This window comes from Taurulus bubalis (genome assembly GCF_910589615.1).
Source record: "Taurulus bubalis genome assembly, chromosome: 9".
Classification (NCBI taxonomy): Eukaryota; Metazoa; Chordata; class Actinopteri; order Perciformes; family Cottidae; genus Taurulus; species Taurulus bubalis.
Genome location: NC_136597.1, coordinates 6,792,175 through 6,812,625, shown reverse-complemented (window position 1 = coordinate 6,812,625; position 20,451 = coordinate 6,792,175). Strand labels below are relative to the sequence as shown.

Genomic DNA, 20,451 nt, shown 5'->3' with positions numbered 1-20,451 from the left:
ACACACACTGCCCATATGGAGCAGTTGGCGCCCAAAAGCTTCCAAAGCAGCCGGACCCATTCCCAGGGCAGAAGGTGAGGGTCCCCACAGCCTGCTTAGTGTGTGTGTGTGAGAGAGTGAATGCATGTGTGTGTGTGTGTCCGTCCATCGTGTCCTCAGGGGCTCAGGCCCCGGACAGACTACCATATCGTCCTTTCTGTCTGCCCTCGCTGTGGCGCGTATGTGTGTGTTTGTCCCGACAGACCGCATCCCTCGTGTGCTGCAAGGACAGCAGCAGAGGACTGTGGGTCCTCCAAGCACAGGCCAGGGTTACAGAGTGCTGCACCCAGTGAACAACTCACCATATACAGGATGCAGGATTTTGTGTCTGTGTGGAAGCCATGTTGTTCCATATCTCATGAGATTAAAATGTCCCTTCAAGAACAAGAAATGTCCGAAAGGGGTCACGTGTGTCCTGTTGAACAGTGTGTGAAACGGTGGCAGTGTCTCCCCGTACGTACACTTACATGACAATCACAGAACTATAGCTTTCTTATTTCCTGCTGCTATCAACATTACACATAGATGAATTCATAATCAGCCTCTGAACACCTGCCCAGTTAGTTGTGCGACAATTTATCACAGAAATGCAACTTCAGATTTAGGCAGCAATTTTTTCAGCAAGAATCCCAAAATGATGCTGCAGCTATTTATTTTTTTAACCTGCAGGATGTTCTTTACCAAAATAAAGATGGAGCTTGAGAAGTAATGACAAGTGTGTGGTAGGCCTGCTTATACTTCATTTAGTATTGGTGAATTATACTATAATTGTGTTTGTGTGTGTGAGAGAGAGAGGGGGTGTAGGAGAGAGAGTTTGTGCCTGCCTGCCCAGTGAGAGCCAAGGATGGAAGTTGTTTTTCTGCCCCCTATGGTGTGTGTGTGTGTGTGTGTGTGTGTGTGTGTGTGTGTGTGTGTGTGTGTGTGTGTGTGTGTGTGTGTGTGTGTGTGTGTGGGCCTGGAGCAGCCTGGGGCCATCAGAGGGGGCCTGGGGAGCCGTGGAAGGAGGGATGAAGCGAGAGCGGGATGGAGAGAGAGGAGGTCAGCAAGGGTCTCGCTGGGAAAGGTGCAGGTTTGGGCCGATGGACAAACAGAAAGGGGGAAAGGAGAGTTAGGCGGTCAGGGAGGTTGAAGGAAGGGGAGACGGGGGAGAGAAAGACCGGCTGGTAGAAAGATTCAAATGTGAGCAGGTAGCCGGCTCTACCCGAGGTGAACGCGCCCGTTTAACTTGTCAAAAATCAGCTTTCCGTGACACCGTTACTTCGGTGTACATTGTTGATATTTGGAGTAAGAGCCATGTTTGCATATCTTTTGTATAACTTCTAATGAGGACAGTCCTTGCTTATTCTGAATTAGATTGAAGTAAGGATGAAAGGTTTGGTAAAATACCTTTTGATAATTCCTTTGATACAAGAATATTTAAACATTCCACCCAAGTCTACATATTTCTCATCAGGACGTTTGTCCTCTTAAGGAAATTGTACTTTATTTTGACAGTCAATTGCATGTTTAACTTATCTGATCACTTTTTGTGTTAATAATTCATAATGTTAATTCAGAGTTTTCTGCATGTAAAAGTGGGTAGTATGCAGTTTTAGCACTTGCAGCAGCAGCGCTGGGAGTCAAAACCTTTTTTTCTCTCTTTTTTCTGCTTACCATCTGAGCTCCTTTGATTGGAACATCAAAGCAAGAGAAACGAGAGAAAGCACGGCATTTAGCAGCCGCTGTTTTCCAGAGCGAACTAATTGAACACATTTTCTTGAGTACTGGTTCCATGTCATATATATACTGTATATAAAAATATTTTAAAAAACGCCATGCTATTTTAGATTTCCTCCATTTGTGGAATGGTTGAAACGGTTCACAATCATTTCAATGTGAAGATCACAATAGTCTCCAAAGTTTCTTTTACCAAGAGTTCCATCTGATAAACTCTGTCGCTTTGATGCCATTTCCCTCTGTGTGACAGTCATGACAAAGCAACTGAGTTTAGATGGGGGGCAAGTAGACGGGGGATGCAGAAACATGAAGAGAGATTGATCAGCGTGTGTGTCTCTTCATTAGAGTGTTTCACCAAGGCTGTGTCCTCCACACGTTGCCACACTGTCTGGCCTATTAGAGAGACATGCGGGGAGTGTGTGTGTGTGTGTGTGTGTGTGTGGGTGTGGGTGTGTGTGTTTGGATGTGTGTGTTTGTGTGCGTCTGCCATTTCAGGTAGACTCAGGCGGTCCGTTTAGTTCCTTTCTGGTCTTTTCCATTTCTCATCACAGACCCCTGGTTTCTCCTCTCCTCTCTCTTCTTTCTTGTCTCCCCTTTCATACCGCCATCTCTTCCCTCTCCTCTGGAGTTCAGAGTCTGTCCATCTGGAACGTCCTCCCCCCTCTCTCTCCCTCGGTCCCGTCCAGGCCGGGAACACGGGGGTGAAGGCCAACACCAGTAGGGGAGAGACTGCTGGAGAGACGGGGGGACGGAGGGAGAGACGTCAGCGCTATAATGAGTAACAACATGAAAGCTGACGGAGGGAGGGAGCGAGGGAGGGAGGTAGTGGAAGAGAGATGAAGACAGAAGAGTAGAGGGACTGCAGGGGACAGAGGGAGGGATGAAGGATAGAGGGAATGGATGGGAAAGGAGAGGACTGCAGTGTGAGAGATAAAGCGGCAGCGGAGCAGTTGGGGCCCTGTGGTCCTCCACTCCGCTCCTCGCGTTCGTTTTCATTCGCCAGAGAAGAACAGAAAGGAGGAGGAGGAGGAGACGGGGCTTTGAACAGCGTGTGTCGGCGTCCGCCTGCTCCTGCCTGTTTCTCTTTCTCTTTTTTTTTTCTTCCCCCCCCCACCATCCCCAACTACTTTTTCTCCCTCTTTTTTCCCTCGCTAACCCCCCTCTTCCCTCAACCAGCCATCCTCCCCATCTTCTCTCGAGGATTCTTCTCTAATTTAACTTTTCATTGAAATTTTCCTCGCTCCCCCATCCCCATCCTCCGCTTTCTCCCCAGTCTGCCGTTCGGCCTTGTCTTGCCAGGTCCCCTCGTGGCCGACTGACAAAGACGCCGTTAAAAAGCCGTGTGATCCTCCATTTTAGCGCCAGCCACGCTAGTCAGAGGATTAGGGCTCTTTAATGACGCTAATCTCTCCTCCCCTTCTTTCTCAACGCCACCCCTCCTCCCCCCTCAAAAAGTGATTTCTCCCTCTTGCTCTGACTCGCTCTTATTCAATCTCTTCCTTTCTCTCTGTCTCTCCTCCCACTTTCCCAGCTCACAAACTTTACCATAACTGACTCATACTGGTGTGTCTATAATGACCCCCATGTGTCCAGGCCAGCGCTGTGAAGAAACATGTTCACTTTTTTTAAGGGGTTCATTCACACCCTCCTCCTCTTCGCTTTGCTCTGTATAACACATACTTGAAATAAAATCGTTTTCGCTGAACCACGACACCATATTAGGTTGAGTGCTTCTTTGCGTCTCAGTTCGACTGTATGCTCTGTGTCTCTGGATATTGTTGAGTGAATCCTGTCCATGGGCGAGAGAAAAGTGAGAGTGCACAATGTCTGTGTTGGAGACAATACCACTAATCTGTCTCAGGCTACACTAAAAGACGTGCTCCCTGTTGAGTCGGCAGCGGGAGTCGCCTGGATTGGCGTTTTTATAGACACACTGTTTTTTAGCACCAGCCCTGCGCCATGTAAATGGTCCATTTAATTATCCTGCTGATGTCACTGACGTGCGGAAGAATAGAGTCTGTTCTGTCTCTTCTTCACCCATGGATTGGATTCTTCTGTTGTAAGGTGGATGACTCAATGGAATACAACAATAAATGACATGTGAACAACGGTCGCCGCCCTCCGCATTTTGGACTGTAAATTCATTTAAAATCTGTCCTTGACCTGCACTGTGTTCCTAATGCAGCTCAAGAATGTTGTTTAAATGTTCATTCAAGCTGTGTCCAACAATGGCTGTTGATCAGGACACAATCCACGGTGCATTTACAGGGATAACATGTATCACTTGTGCACATACATGAAGGATGCTATTATTGATTACTTTGGCTATTTGTCCAGGAAGACATTTTGACATGTCGCAGTAGGAAAGCACAGGTTTACATATCAAATACATCTCGGCTTATTTCCATTTCACTTTTTCCGTTTTAGGGTCGTGCACACTGTCCTGACTTGCTGGGATACTTGAAACTTGCAAATGCTTTTGGAACTAAATGTTTGTGTTGTCTCTTACGCTGAAATCTGTCTTGTGTAATGTCTCGTATGATACTCTGGACACTGGACTGAGTGAGTGACTTTCTGACTTTCTGATTGGTCTAGAGGACAGCCTCATTCTGGGGATTGTGATGCGCGGGTCAACCCACAACCCGAGGGTTGAGCTTACGAAACTGGTTCGGCGGGTCAAAAAGTGATAAAGCAGCATTAAGTCCCCGTCCCTCTTTCATACTCTCAATTTTTCTGACTCACTCTCCTTGTCACCCGCTCTCCCTCCCTCTGTAGGGCCTGTTCGGCTTCCTGTTGGTATCTCTATTTCTTATGTTTTCCGAAACCTTTTTTCATTTATTTTCCTTCTAGCTTCTAGTCAAATTTATAAGTCATGCTTTCATACATTTTTTTTCAACCCAGAACCCCCTGATGATTTTTATTTGCTCATCACAGTGCCTACATTTTCTCTGCGATCGATTCATCACAAGGATCCGTTTTCCACCCCCTCTCTGCAAGGCGTAATACACAGTAGACTACACACACACACACACACACACACACACACACACACACACACACACACGATTGTAGGTTGAGGTAAAACGGTGCATTGGAGAGGTTTCTAAAATTATCAGCAGGAACTTCAGACCATTTGCATTTGCAGACACATTGGCCTTATGAAGAATATTGGCAAACTTTTTTCCCCAATTTTTCCATCATAATACTCTAGTGACTCTATTTTCTTCATTTGATTTTTGATTTGTTGCTGGCCTAATTGATACAGCTATCGGATAAAAGCAAAGAGCCCCCGTGCCTCCCCTTGCTCTCTTCTTTACATTTTTCAGGCAAATGCTAAATAGCCTTACTGCGCTGCTTCGCAGAGCGCACAAAGAGGAACAGAACAATATCAAGCCTTATTCAGTTCCCTCTTTTGTTGCCTCAAATCCATTCTGAAGTGTCTATTAAAGGAGTCGTGGCCTTTTTGTCGCCCGAGCGCCAGACTGCACAGGAGGGGGAAAAAGAGGGAGGAGGGGGGGGGGGGGGGGGGGGGGGGGGGGGGGGGGGGAGAGAGAGAAAAAGAGCAATGCATAATCTCCTATGTATGACGGATAAAAGGAGAGAATATCGCCATCTTTCCGCTCCGCTCTTCGCATCTCCTAATCGCTGTTCCGACGTTTCAATCTGCCAAGGCCCTAATGAAAATATGATGAGGCGGATCTATGGTCCTCGGGGACGGATGGAGGGATGGGAGAGGTGAGGGGAGGGGAGGGATGGAGCGAAGGGATGGCTGCAGAGGGAGGATGAAGGGAGAGAAAATACACTCTGTCCTTATTTCTGGGCTCCGTCGGGGATACATAGTTCTTGGAGCTTTCTATTTAGATGTTGCTGCTGCCGGAGTGTGTCTCGCTCTTCTGTTTCATTCTCTCTCTTTATCTCTGCCATCCTCATTTTCCCTCTGTATATGTGTGTGTAACCAGGATAAATGTGTTTATTTTTTAGTTTATGTTCCCCTTTTCTCATTTGAACTCCCACCGGCTGCCTCTACCGCCTTCCAAGAAAGATGTAACTTCTTCTTAATCATTCTAACGCTTCTTGTTTTACCCCCACTTTTTTTCTGTCTGCGCTCGCCTATCTATTTTTTTATTAGTATTTCTTTATAGATCCTGCAGCTGTGTACAACATGTTTGTATATGTGTATTTTCTTGCTGCAGATGAATCCAAGTTTTTTTTTTTCTCTTTTTATTTTTTTAACGTCCTGTGTCTGTTTCCCTTTCTGTCAGATGGTGATGATGACCCAGCAGGGCTGTCCTGGGTGCCTTCCTCGCCATCCAGTAAAGACGTGGCATCGCCCTCACAGATGCCCGATGGCTGCTGTGACCTCGGCATGGCCACCGGCGGTGAGGAGGAGGGAGGCGCCGGTCTGCCGTACCCCTGCCAGTTCTGTGACAAGTCCTTCAGGTATAAAACCTTGCTTTCCTCTGCCGGTTCCGTCTCTGTGCATGCGGCGCGTCGTAGGCTATGACACTAATATCTTATTTGGCTGTTCGGCTGCCTCCTCATATGCTGAATATCAATGTGCACATGAATAAACAGTATTCTCAATATTGCCATGGAAACATGCTCAGGCAAACAGTGAAAGGAATGAGGTGAATACATTTCTCACACACATCTCCAGGGGCCAGCTAAGACCCACTTTAAGAACAGCTGTCACACACACCATAAAGTCATCACCATGATCCTCTGCATTACTTCTTATACCAAGCCGTCCTCTCTATTCCTCTGTTTCTTTTATTATTGCTGATTAGATGTACGCAGTGATTTTAGAAATGGTTTGAATTTGAATTAGCTTTTGATACTAAAGATGACCAAGTCATAATTATCAAAGAATGATGAGTAAAAGCAGCACAAACCAGCAGTCACGTTAATTTTTTAGATCATTTTTGTATCGTTTTTTGGGGGGGAAATGTGCTTACTACTTAAATGTATTGTGGTTTGGAAGTTTTCCTTTTGTCAAGCAACCTCGTAAACTTAAGACTGGCATTTAAATGAAGGGCCATTCATTTGCGTTGTGAGCCTTTGTGAATGACTGCTCCCCGTCTGTCTCCTACTCCTTCTCCTCAGCCGCCTGAGCTACCTGAAGCGCCACGAGCAGATCCACAGCGACAAGCTGCCTTTCAAGTGTACTTTCTGCAGCCGTCTGTTTAAGCACAAGAGGAGCAGAGACCGCCACGTCAAACTCCACACAGGTAGATACTAAGTCCTCCAGGCCTGCTATGTATGCATTGGCATAGAAAGACCAAATGGGTTGCAGATTCACATTCATTTGATGAATGTGGATTTTATAGTTATTCAAGAATAAAATAAGTTCAGAGATTTTCACTTAGTGGCAACACATTTGTTCTGTCAGTGTTTGTGGTCTACAATATATATATATTTTTTTTCTGATGAGATTCACCTCTCATAAATATCCTTATTGATACAGGAGACAAGAAGTATAGTTGTCAGGAGTGTGAAGCTGCGTTCTCCCGCTCTGATCACCTGAAGATCCATCTGAAGACACACAGGTAACTGTTATGAACTCGTAATGTGGAAATGTTCATCTGCCGTTCATTTTTTTTTCTTTCTTTTTACTCTTGATTCTCAGGTTTTATTTCCTATTTAGATCTAAAAAATTGCTTTTTGATTCATAATTTATTTTTCTGATGTTTCTTCATCATTCACTCCTCCAGCTCCAGCAAACCGTTTAAGTGCAGTGTGTGTAAGCGTGGCTTCTCCTCCACCTCATCACTGCAGAGCCACATGCAGGTAAACAGCTGTTTGATATTTTCTGTAAATGTAACTGTCAAAAATGCCCACTGCTCACTGCTGATGTTTTCTGTAGATAATGCAATAATATCGTTATCATGAATTTGTTTGCCATCGTGGAGTTAAAATCTGACATGGGGACCGCCCTTATTTCCATTTATTATTTCGCCCCTTGCGTATTGTCATCATATGAAAACTTTTGGCAGAATGTTTTACAACACGTGCTTCTTTAAATCTTGACTACCCTCTGACTCTGGCAGGCTCACCGCAAGAACCGAGAGCACCTTGCGCTGAGGAGTGAGAGAGATGGAGGGAAGAAGGGAGCCGGAGGAGATTTAGACCTGGAGCAGGACCTGTATATGTGTGATTACTGCGAGGAGACGTTCAGCCAGACGGACGAGCTCGAGAAACACGTCCTGACCAGACACCCCCAGCTGTCTGACCGAGCCGACCTGCAATGCATCCACTGTCCGGAGATCTTTCTGGACGAGGCTTCTCTCCTCACGCATATTGAAACGCAGCATGCCAACCGCAAACACAAGTGAGTATGATGGAGTTGCTTTATCGAGCTGTCAAACCGCTGATTTTCATTCATGTGCAATGATAATAATAAATAATAATAATAATACATGAATTTTATATAGCGCTTTTCAATATGCTCAAAGATGCTTTACATGGGACAGAGACAAACAGAACAAAACAAAAAAAAAAGAAAGACAATAGAGCAAACAAACAGAACATCCCCGGCACAAAAGAAAACTGGAGAAGCTGTGCAGAATGAGTCCTGTAGTGGAGGGTAAGGAACAGGGGCTAGCAGGTGAAGGCGAGTTTGGAGAGGTATGTAATGATGGTATGTAACTGGCGTTTTACCCGTCCCTTTTTCCGCCTCTCCAGATGTCCTGTCTGTTCGGAACAATTCCCATCTGTGGAGGACGTCTACTGCCACTTAGACAGCCATCGCCAGCCCGACTCCTCCAATCACAGCGCTGCCAGTCCTGACCCTGCGCTGGGTAGTGTGGCCTCAATGAGCTCGGCCACTCCAGACTCTAGTGCCAGCCTGGAGAGAGGTTCCACGCCAGACTCGACCCTGAAGCCCAGCCAGGTCAACGAACGAGGTCGCAGGAGAGGAACGGACAGCGTGGACGACATTGGGATAAGCCTGGGTCATCAAGGTGGAGGTAGGTTACAGTCAGTCACTTGTCCAGTTACATCTGATTTGATGGCCGACGCTTGGTTTAAATGTTCAGACTACCTCTGTGTATTTCTAATGTGGCGGCTTGTCTGCCTATCTCCACAGTGGGAGGGGCCAACTGGAGCAAAGTGACGTACTCTTGCCCTTACTGCTCGAAGAGAGACTTCCACAGCCTGGCAGTGTTGGAGATCCATTTGAAGACCATCCACGCAGATAAGCCGCAGCAGAGCCATACATGCCATCTCTGCCTCGACACTCTGCCAACACTTTACAACCTCAACGAACATGTGCGCAAAGCTCACCGTACCAGCGGAGGAGCCATGGGCACAGGGGGGCCGGCAGCTTTTCCCCTGCTGCAGTTCACTAACGTCACAGCGTTCCACTGTAACTACTGCCCAGACATGTTTGGAGACATCAACTCTCTGCAAGAACACATCCGAGTATCGCACTGCCTGCCTGGTGGGATTGTGGCGGGGTCCACCACATTAGGTGTGTTGTTGGAGAAAGCTACTCTTCCTAAACAATGAATGGGACATAAATATGTCCATGCATTTTGCTGGTGCTTTGTTTTGTCAGAAGGATTGTATTGTTTCCAGACTGTTTCTGCGAGGTTGTTGAAATATATAGCATGGTTCGTTTTGGTTAGTATTAGGCCATCGTATGGAATATATACGTGTACATTGTGTCATAATGTCATTTGAAGGAAACAAACCATGCGGCTTAATTCCTCCTTTCTAGAAGGGAACCATGCCTTCTTCTGCAACCAGTGCTCCATGGGATTCTTGACGGAGTCCTCGTTGACGGAACACATTCAGCAGACGCACTGCACCTCCATCGCTGCATCTGGTGGAGCGGTGGCCAAACTGGAGTCTCCTATACTCCAAACGGCCTCGCAGTCCTTCATGGAGGTGAGAATTCGTCAAGAATTACATTTCAGAAATTATCTTTCAATCAGAGCTGAAAATAATTGGTGGTGGCCTGCCTGACGGCAAAGCTATCACCAATCTGTTGTTGAGCTGATAAACAATAAGCTGGTTCCTATTTAATTAGGTTGTTTCCTTTACTGTCATGAGCCCAATTAAGTGTTAAATGATGCATATTGCTCATGTAATTCTGATAAATTATCATTTTACTGTATTCATTATTTGAGATGAGTGTGCCGTAACGGTGAGTAATTGCTAGTCTGGTCTGGAATTCAAATCATATTTTTTATTACTTACTGCTTTCTTGTTCCCAACTTTTATTTAATGCAGACTTGACTGACACAATTTCAACCACAGATTCCACAATTCTGTTAATCATCAGTCTATTATTTTTTAACTTAAAAGTTACAATGGTGACTTTCATTTATGGCCTCTGCTTGTCTCCGTCTTTCTCCTCTTATCTTTCCATTGTTCTATTTTTCTCTCCAAGAACTAAACAACAGTATTTTGTCAATGTATAATAATCTTGAAAAAGTAAAGTGAAGAGTTGTTTTCCACATACAGGTGTACTCCTGCCCTTACTGCACCAATTCTCCGATCTTCGGCTCACTCCTCAAGCTCACCAAGCACATAAAGGAGAACCACAAGAACATCCCACTGGCTAACAACAAACGGCAGGCAAAGGTTGCTGACCTAAGCCCCGCCTCCTCTGACATAGAGATTTCCTCCCCGAAACGCCACAGACTGGGAGGGGACTCCACGCCCTCCATGGGGAGCAACGGGGACTACCCGTGCAACCAGTGTGACCTGCGATTTTCCAGCTTTGAGGGTTTCCAGGCCCACCTAAAGTCACACCTGGAGATGCTGCTTCGGCGCCAGTCCTGCCCCCAGTGCAACAAGGAGGACTTTGAATCCCAGGAGGCGTTGCTTCAACACCTGACAGTGCACTACACCACCACGTCGACCCAGTATGTGTGTGAGAGCTGCGATAAGCAGTTCTCCTCAGTGGATGACTTGCAAAAACACCTGCTCGACATGCACACGTTTGTCCTGTACCACTGCACTCTCTGCCAGGAGGTCTTTGACTCCAAGGTCTCCATACAGGTGAATTAAACGTCTTCCTTCCTTTGGGTTTTACTTATTTTCCCTAATATTCACATCAGTGCATGCGTTTTTAGAATTGAAAACATTAGTGGAACAACCATTGAAATTTACCAACTTGGATTAATTATTTTTTTCTCCACTTTCTTCCATTTAGGTGCATTTGGCAGTGAAGCACAGCAATGAGAAGAAGCTGTTTCGCTGCACAGCTTGTGCCTGGGACTTCAGGAAGGAGTCTGATCTTCAGATCCATGTTAAGCATAACCACCTGGACCAGAGGTCAGGCCTCCCAGGGGGGCTCGGAGCAGGTAATGTACATTTTTCCTGGTATGATGGGCTAGGTTTCATGAGAAAAGTAGATAGAATACTATCAGTAGTGATTAGTAAAATGGAAGAAAATGTAATAAAGACAAGAAAAGTCAACATTTAAATAAGAAAACGAAGCTAAAAGAATATGTGCCGGAATTCTTGTAAGGTAGATTGGGTTTGAATCGGCATATTTTTATACCAACTTCTGTCTCACAGGACTCAAGCCCCGGAAATGCATTTTCTGTGGTGAGACGTTCGGAACAGAGGTGGAGCTCCAATGCCACATCACCACACACAGCAAGAAGTTCACGTGCCGCTTCTGCGGCAAAGCTTTCCAAGCCATGTCGCTGCTGGAGAGACACCTGAGGGAGAAGCACTGCTTCTTCGATGGGGGCAGCATCACTGGCAATGGGGGTGGCACGGGGAGCGGAGGGAGTCAAAACGGGACGCCCAACGGGCTGGCGCAGACCTCCAAGCGAGGGGGAGGAGGAGGAGGAGGAGGAGGAAATGGTGGCAACGGAGGTGTTGGAAGCATTGAAAGACCAACAGTTGCGGCGGCCGAACAAGCCGACCTGCAGAACATGCTGCTGAAGAGTGCCGTTGCGGGAGGAGGAGCTGGCCAGAAAGGAGACACAGTCAACAGCCACGAGGCGAGCGGAGGTGAGGAGGAGCTGGACAATTCAGAGCCCATGTATGCCTGCGATATCTGCGGGGCAGCCTACACCATGGAGTCGCTTCTACAGAACCACCGACTGCGTGACCACAACATCAGACCGGGAGATGATGACGCTTGTAAGATTTGAACTTCTTGTTCAAACCCTTTTTTAATACTTTTTTACAGTTTATAACGGGACATGTCTCTCTGTATGTGTTGTTTGATGATGATGTTGATGAAAGTCATTTTGTTCCCCAGGTTCTCGAAAGAAGAAGGCAGACTTCATCAAGGGGAACCACAAGTGCAATGTGTGCTCCAGAACGTTCTTCTCTGAGAACGGGCTCCGTGAGCACGCTCAGACGCATCGCGGCCCCGCCAAACACTACATGTGTCCGATATGTGGCGAGCGCTTCCCCTCTCTGCTGACCCTCACTGAACACAAGGTGCTGCTCTCCGGCCTGTTATGTGTCTGGCGATGTGCATGTCTTTTGAGGTCTCTGTGTTTGTCATTTGGAGGTTTACATGTAGGGAACAAGTACAGTCAGTTGATCCCCTCATGGGTATAAAAAAACAGACGTCTTTTTTAGTTTTTCTCTTGTGTTACTTTGTTGTTGCTTTCTAACCGTCTTTTGATCGGGAAGCTTCTTTGGCTGCTTTGAATTTAGAATGTTAAACTGTCCTAAGAGAGGCAATTTGTGCTCCACACTACGGGAAAGAAATAGTCACAGCAAATGTATTGTGTAATGCCGCCACAGTCAGTTATTATAATAACTGTGTATGTTTCTGTCTATCCTTCTATTCTTTGATAAAAGATCACTCACTACATTTTGCTTCAGTAAGTTCATACTTTGTGTGTCTTCCCTCTCTGCAGGTGACCCACAGTAAGAGCCTGGACACGGGAACCTGTCGAATCTGTAAGATGCCCCTGCAGAGTGAGGAGGAGTTTATAGAGCATTGCCAGATGCACCCTGACCTCCGCAACTCTCTCACCGGCTTCCGCTGCGTCGTCTGCATGCAGACCGTCACCTCCACCCTGGAGCTGAAGATCCACGGCACCTTCCACATGCAGAAGCTCTCCGCTGGCTCTACGCTGGGAGGAGCTGGAGTAGGAGGTGGGAACGGCGGGATTGGAGGAGGGAACGGTTCTTCCTCTTCATCCCCTAACGGGCAGCTGCAGCAGCACAAGTTGTATAAATGCGCCTTCTGCCTAAAGGAGTTCAGGAACAAAGGGGAGCTGGTGAAGCTGGATGTCAACGGCCTGCCTTATGGCCTCTGTGCTGGCTGCATGAGCAGGTGGGTGGCTCACTCATAAACCCTGTGGATAATGGCGTGTTTCAACAGCAACACATCTGTACAGCTTTTGCCGTAGAGTTTTAAACATGATTAAGTCTCTCACACATGTAACACACATTATTACCAGGTTGAATACTCGGAAGCTTGGATTTGTTATTGCTGTCACTGTATTTTCTACCTACTGGAGCCTTAAAGGGGAGGACGTCTGGGCTGAATTTAGTTTAGCAACAGTTACAATTACTGAAATCAGCTCAAACAAATCAAATGTTCAACCAAATCAGGGGCACGAACGGCCAGAGCCCCAGCCAGGGAGGACCTGCCACGCCAGGGGACACGCAGGGAGAGAAGGCCATGGGCGGGCTGAGGTGTCCGGAGTGCGGGGTGAAGTTTGAAAGCGTGGAGGACCTGGAGAGTCACGTCCAGACGGATCACCCTGAGATCAGCCCGGAAACCAGTGCAGCAGGAAAGAAGGCTGAGGCTTCACTTGCACCGAAGGTGAGACAGGATAGACTGAGATAAGTGCTTTTATGGACATTGTTGGATGAAGCTTTCTACTCAAAACCGCTCAAACCAAGTCTTTGGCATTGCATTTTTACGAAGATGAGGAGGACGTTTGGTAATGTGAATAAATAAAGAATGTGTCCGCTCAAATTATGAAAACTAGAATCAAACATTCATCTTAAATGGCAATACCTCTGTAGTGCTTCTTAACAAAAACATCAACACAAATGAACAGAACTGAGAGTACTGTGAGTTAGATGAAACATTACCCAACATAATTGTGACCTGTACGCTATTTGAAAGTCACATTAATAAAAAATAAAACGCATTAAAAAAATGTAGATATTTTCAGGAGACACAAAAATGCAATCCTGCTGAACTGTATGTTTGCACGACTTTCGTGTGTGTGTGTGTGTGTGTGTGTGTGTGTGTGTGTGTGTGTGTGTGTGTGTGTGTGTGTGTGTGTGGGTTTGTGCGGCTGCCTTTGTGTCTGTAGCTTGCATACGTGTGCTTGTGTGTATGACGGTGTGTGTCAGCTGAGCCCCACTGGGTCCTGCGGCTGGGGCGTGCTGAGGCATTGTGGGAGCTGTTCGTTCTACTTGATATTGACAGTCAGGCTCCCCGGGACTTGCCACGTGTTTGTGTGAGAGTGTGTACTCGCAAGCGTGCGTGTGCGTGTGCGTGTGCGTGTGTGTGTGTGTGTGTGTCGGAGGCATCTCCCAGGGACCCTATGTCTTACCTGCACCTTTGTTTCTGCTTAGTCTAACAGCACAAAGCAGACGAAGTAGGATTTCTGTGTGTGTGTGTGTGTGTGTGTGTGTGTGTGTGTGTGTGTGTGTGTGTGTACTCTAGCAGGCTGAAGCAGCAGAGAGATAGTGGAAGTATGGCCTTTGTGTATTTTGTATGTGTTTGTGCATGAGTGATCGCTGTGTGCTATGAATGGATAAGCAGAGCCTCTGCCTCTCTCTCTCTCTCTCTTTGTTTCTATGTCTCTCACCCTTGTTTCTCTGGCTCCATCTCTTTCGTCCTCTCTTGTCTCTTTTCTTCTACACTCATTCCCTCTGTTTCATTGCTACTTCCCTTAATCTTTTTCCTGTTCACTCCCTCACTTATACATTTGTGTGTGTGTGTGTGTGTGTGTGTGTGTGTGTGAGAAAAACTGCTTTTTTTTCCTTTCTCCAAAGACTTGAACTTTCAGTGTTGCTTTATTAGTGTGAGACTTTGTGGAGTTCACATGTCTTGCATGTTGAGGTTTGAGAGCTTAAATAAATAGTGCCATTTAATTAAAAAAATGAAATACTATTAAACATTTCGGACGCTTTTTTAAATAGTTATCACTAGAAAATGCTTGTATACCTTTTCCATCATTGAGCTCAAGGTTTACTTTCTATCTATTTGCAGGTAAATCGTTACTATGGCTACAATATGATTAGATATATTTTTCTAATCAACAAAACAAAATCTTAAACTTTTTTTTAAAGAAACTATAATGCTTTCACAGTCAAGACACTCAGATATGATATGGGTTTTTGTATTTTTGCATTTTTCACACGAAAGATAACGTTGTTTGGCGTTCCTGTGTCTTTATCTTCCAGAAAAAGACCTACCAGTGTATTAAATGCCAAATGACGTTTGAGACGGAAAGGGAGATCCAGATTCATGTCGCTAATCACATGATCGGTGAGTGAGACGCAGCTCTTCCACTCTGTTTGTGTTCGTGTGAGTGAGAGTGTCTGTGTTGGTGATGCATATCAGTGACTGTGAATGTCTCGTCTTGTGTTTTTTTTCCACCTCGCGGTTTGACACCGCTACTATTGCAATTGTGTTCTTCCCGCACACTGTTGAACACACAAAGGTGTGAGACAAACAAGTGAAATGAAGAGCTTTTTTTGGACTTGTGGGCTGCCTGGAACAGCTGTTGTGCAATGTACCCCTTGGCTACATCTTGGAAATCTTGACAGAAAACAGTCAACATTACAGATAAAACTTCATAGACAAAATGTAAAACAAGACACATCTTTCTGTAGCCACAGTGACAAATAACATATAAACACTCTGAACAAGAAACTCCTGGTTATAATCACTTAATGTGAGGGTTTATAGTTGTTACTACGTAGCATGTTATGCTCTGATGTGCTGCAGATGTGGCAAATTAACACTGAGAAAGTTATCTATATATGCTGTATTACTTTATATACCGTATAATGTAGGCACCTCCAATATATACACAACACAACAGCCCCTTATATACTGTTGAACTCCTGGAACAATATAGTGCATTTAAAACTACTTGTGCATTATAATGTATCGGTAGGTTTCATCATTGAGAAGCCATTATATTAAGGGCTGAGAAAAGGTTACATAAAAACAGTTTGTGAGTGCAGCTATTATAAGTGGAGAGTGTGTGTGTCTGTGTGTGTGTGTGTGTGTGTGTGTGTGTGTGTGTGTGTGTGTGTGTGTGTGTGTGTGTGTGTGTGTTTCTTCAAAAACTACCTCTGTAGTTTGGAGTCTATGTTCTTTCATGAGCTTCCCCTGTGACAGTTTTTTCAACTCGCTACTAATTTGCTGCCTTAGCATCTCTGTCGTCATGGAGATTAACGAGGTGGACCTGCGAGGTGTTCTGGGGAGCAAACGCTCTGCACCCCCCCCACTCCCAGCCCCTCTCGCCAGACCTGACAGGCACTCCCATAGTCACCTGATGTACTCTGAGGTGTGTGTGTGTGTGTGTGTGTGTGTGTGTGTGTGTGTGTGTGTGTGTGTGCTGACATCGCTCTGATTCGTCTAGTAATGTCTGGAGACGGTAGAGGAGAGAATTGAAACAGAAGTACAGCTGGAGTAACTTTTACTTCCTCCCCCCCCCCCCCCCCCCCCCCCCCCCCCCCCCCCCCCCCCACACACACACACACACACACACACACACACAGTCATGCACTCAGTCTCACACACACAGTCATGCACTTAGTCTCACACACACCCAACATAACACAACAAACACGGGGTAAAACTCTCGCACATAAAAAATCACACGTATAGTTTTCCCCATCTCTTACCTACTGTTCCTTGCTCTTAACTGCATTCAGGGAACAACTCCCTTTCATTCTTTCAGTTTTTGTCCACACACACACACACACACACATACGCACGCGTCCCTGCACAGTGGTGACACTTTTGGGTTAACGTGTTAACTGTGTGAAAACGTAGCACAGATTAATTATGAAATTGAGGCAGATTATTTTTTGCCCACCTTCTATTATTACATTTGCGACGCCCCCACCCGGACAAGAAGGGAGCAAGGATCTTATTTGGAATGAAAAGCATTCGAGGTGAGAACATGACCAGATCAAGAAGAAGGTGTTCATTTCTCCGTCATCTTTCATTTTCTTCCTTTCACTGTCTGCCTTAAATGTTGTTCTCCGCGCGCTTTAATCACATCACATAGTCATTGTACAGCAATTGGTTTCAACTGGTAGTCAACATTTGAATGCAGTGTATCTGGCATTTATCTTTCTGTTCCTCCCTTCGTCCCCCTCAGTTCTCTTCCTCTCCTTGATCCTCACATTTTCTCATGACAACACCTCCCATCATCACCTCTGTGAAGGTGCCGTCGTCCCTCTACTAGTCCCATTGGCGTTCACTCACATTCAATAATTCTACCACTGGTCCTGTGCTTGTGTCACTTCTGATATTCTCACATGGTGCAGTGAAACACCCTCAGGCATTAGACGACCTCTCAGCCCGCCTGCCCGTCTGTGTGCAACTGAAACGTGTGCGTGGAGTAGAATGTCTTAAATAACAGCCGGTGTGAGGAGGTCTGCCTCCCATCCAGTCCGTGACGATGACGCGTTTCGACTGGTTTGAGGGAGCCGAGAGGAGGGAGTTTGCTGTTGGCTTATCGAGTCCAGAACCGTGATTGTCACATTGCTCCATAGGTAATATGTGGTGCGTCCCACGGTCCTGTTAATTACGCTGTCAGGAAGGGAAAGAGAGACAGCATTCAAGCAGATAGAGGGAACAGAGGGTCAAAGTGAGGAGTCTACAGAGGAATCCATGTGGCGCTGAGGAGGACTCGTCACAAGTATCACTGCTCCACAGTTTTCACAAACACATTTTCACTACTTATTGCTTATTGTGTATCTCCAAAGCAGTATTTCTCATACTTATTCAATGCTACTTTTCCATTTTGCTTCCAAATGCCGTGTCTCCACATTCAATAGCATAACAGCCACATGATATATTTGCAAACCACTTTTCAGAGCTGCCAGCAGCTGTTTTTGTGTGTGCGTTTTGTTTTGTTTAAATAAGTGGCTGCAAGGGACAAAGGTACTCTCTGCGTGTCTTTTAAAGCAGAACATTTTAAAAAGTTGAGAAGGGTGGCACCTTTTGAGAAAGAAGTGAAAAAAGTGAACAGTATTAGAGGCAATAAATAATGATGACAGTTGGTGTCAAGTTTATTATTGCTGGTCAGGTTTTGTTATATGAAATAGCGGTCATGAAAGGAGGAGTTTCATATGATTGCGGAGAAAATGTTAATACTGACTTATAGCTTGTCACATGAAGCTCATCCAGCCTCAAATGTATCTTTTAAACATCTCACTTGTAGGGTTAGCGTTACAAGATGAAACCTTGAAATATCGAAAATGAACCGCCATGTGACATCGGCATCCGAACACTGTAGAACGCCAGACTTGCCTTAAATTAATTGGCAAAGCCAAATTGGTTCTTAATATTTAATAATGGTGATACACTTGCTGTCCCTGCACTCTTAACACACACACACGCACACACACAATCCAGTGTTGCTTTCGAGACCACTTAAACCGAGACCAAGCCATAAGCAAGACTGAGGCAGGGTGAGTTCTACACTGCATTACACACTTAAAATAAATAAAATAAGATAACATTTAAAAAAAAGGCACTCCTCAAATTAATGTTATGAAAAATAATACCTAATTTATTGTCATATTAACTCCATCTATAAGTGTACCGGGAGAAAAGTATTGATAATCAAAAGGCACTGCAGTGAGTGGAAATTCTCCTTTTGTTTTCTATGAGCAAACACAGTAACGATGTTCACAAATAAACCCCACAATGCAAGCTGTTTAGTGGTGTCTACGCAGTTGTGGTCATTGTTGTCGGAGGCCGAGTCAAAATGTTCTCGAACCTGAGACGAAATCTTCAAAGGTGGTCCGAATCGGTCTCGAGTACTACAACACTGAAACACACACACACACACACACACACACACACACACACACACACACACACACACACACACACACACACACAGTTGAAGTCCACCTCCCACACACTGGTGAGAGAAAGAGTGAAAAAAAATGCCCCGGGTAGTAGCTTGCCGTTTGAGATTTTCTTGGGTGCTTTTGTGCATGAGACAAAAGGACAAGTACAATACACTGCATGGTGCATTAAGTAAGTAATGTGTACAGATCACAGTATGAATCACAACTTCTGTATTTTATAGTTAAGTATAGTCTGTATGGATAAGTATACAGTGATATATGCAGTATAACATAGTTATAGTGTACATTCATTTGTTTCTATGAGACAAAGAAGAACTCTATCCAAGTTTTTGTATTGTTTGTGTATATGTGTGTGTGTGTGTGGGGGGGGGGGGGGGGGGAGGGCATATCCCACCTGTGTGTATGTGTGTGTAATCACAGAGCTGTGTGTGTTCGTTTTTTTTAGCCCCCAACGTTGCTGAGCAGGTGGGAAGAGAAGGGAGGGCTTGAGGAAGTAGAGATGAGAGGAGAATGTAGAAGGTATTTATTTGTGTTTTTGGCTGGGCACACTGGGGGGGAGACTTCATGGGAGGAGGAGATGCGAGGGGGGTGAGCGGAGAGATGAGAGACGACAGGAAAAAAGAGAAAGAGGCAGAGCCGAGGGTGGTGGAGGGCAGCACTGAAGAAGAGGGATGACAGTAAACTTCAGGGTTTTTATCTCTGCGTGTAGAGCTGCTCAGTAAAAAAACAAAAAACGCACCCCTCATGTCTATCTGCAGCCCAATTAAAACACCTTTTGCCGTGAAATAACCCTGATACCGTTCTACTTCATCATCACCAAGACTTCATAGAGATCATAAGGAACGCAATGGTTCCCTCTTCTGTAATGTGTGGTCTAATTGTTTAAGATGCCCCCTCGTCTCATTCTATGAACTTGTGTACATTGTTTGTGTGAATGTCTCCTTGGACCCAAACTGCAGCGCTTTTTTTGGCAGGCTTTATTGTTTTCTGCTGTGCAGCTGCACATCATGAAGAACTTCCCTCCTTGTGCGATTGTGTGAAGTGAAGACAGTCACGTCTGTGTGTGTGTGTGTGTGTGTGTGTGTGTGTGTGTGTGTGTGTGTGTGTGTGTGTGTGTGTGTGTGTGTGTGTGTGTGTGTGTGCGTGCTGTCCGTTGTCCAGTTTGGCCTGTAAAAAGCACCTTCCCCCCCAAAAAGTCCTACCGGTGATGTAGGAACAACAAAAACATGACTTCCAACTTCCGATTTTCAAGCAATCCACCAATATAAACAAAATTCTGTTGTTGCTTTAAAATACATAAATGCACGACGATAAATACATAAATCATGACTCTGTATGTTTCCTGTGCACAATGACCAATGAGAATGTTCTCGCTTTGCAAAGGTATCCTCCTTCTGAGAGCCTACAACTCAAAATGGAGTCTTTGTGAGGAACACACACACACACACACTAACACACACACACACACACACACACACATCCCTAAATAAGGTCCTTGACAGCATGTTCTGAGTGTTGCACGCAGCCACTAATGCTTTACTAATCACCTCAGTCTAGATTTCACAGCATGAGACCTCGCTTCTCAAACACATGTAGACGCACACAGTCGCTCTCTTTTCCTCACATACACACACACACACACACACACACATAATGTGTGTGTCTACAGCAAACACG

General features: G+C 45.5%; 1 protein-coding gene across 1 annotated transcript in view; it reads left to right on the top strand.

Moving 5' to 3' along the window:
* znf423 (zinc finger protein 423) overlaps positions 1 to 20,451 on the top strand; it is a 130,798-nt gene that overhangs the window by 53,122 nt on the left and 57,225 nt on the right. The window contains exons 4-18 of the mRNA XM_079224106.1: positions 6,018 to 6,195; positions 6,859 to 6,983; positions 7,220 to 7,301; positions 7,467 to 7,542; positions 7,803 to 8,083; positions 8,437 to 8,657; positions 8,840 to 9,193; positions 9,473 to 9,642; positions 10,222 to 10,761; positions 10,916 to 11,066; positions 11,284 to 11,859; positions 11,981 to 12,165; positions 12,594 to 13,015; positions 13,297 to 13,510; positions 15,112 to 15,196. Coding sequence (XP_079080232.1) covers positions 6,018 to 6,195; positions 6,859 to 6,983; positions 7,220 to 7,301; positions 7,467 to 7,542; positions 7,803 to 8,083; positions 8,437 to 8,657; positions 8,840 to 9,193; positions 9,473 to 9,642; positions 10,222 to 10,761; positions 10,916 to 11,066; positions 11,284 to 11,859; positions 11,981 to 12,165; positions 12,594 to 13,015; positions 13,297 to 13,510; positions 15,112 to 15,196 — 3,660 coding nt within the window. The remainder of the gene's footprint in view (positions 1 to 6,017; positions 6,196 to 6,858; positions 6,984 to 7,219; positions 7,302 to 7,466; positions 7,543 to 7,802; positions 8,084 to 8,436; positions 8,658 to 8,839; positions 9,194 to 9,472; positions 9,643 to 10,221; positions 10,762 to 10,915; positions 11,067 to 11,283; positions 11,860 to 11,980; positions 12,166 to 12,593; positions 13,016 to 13,296; positions 13,511 to 15,111; positions 15,197 to 20,451) is intronic.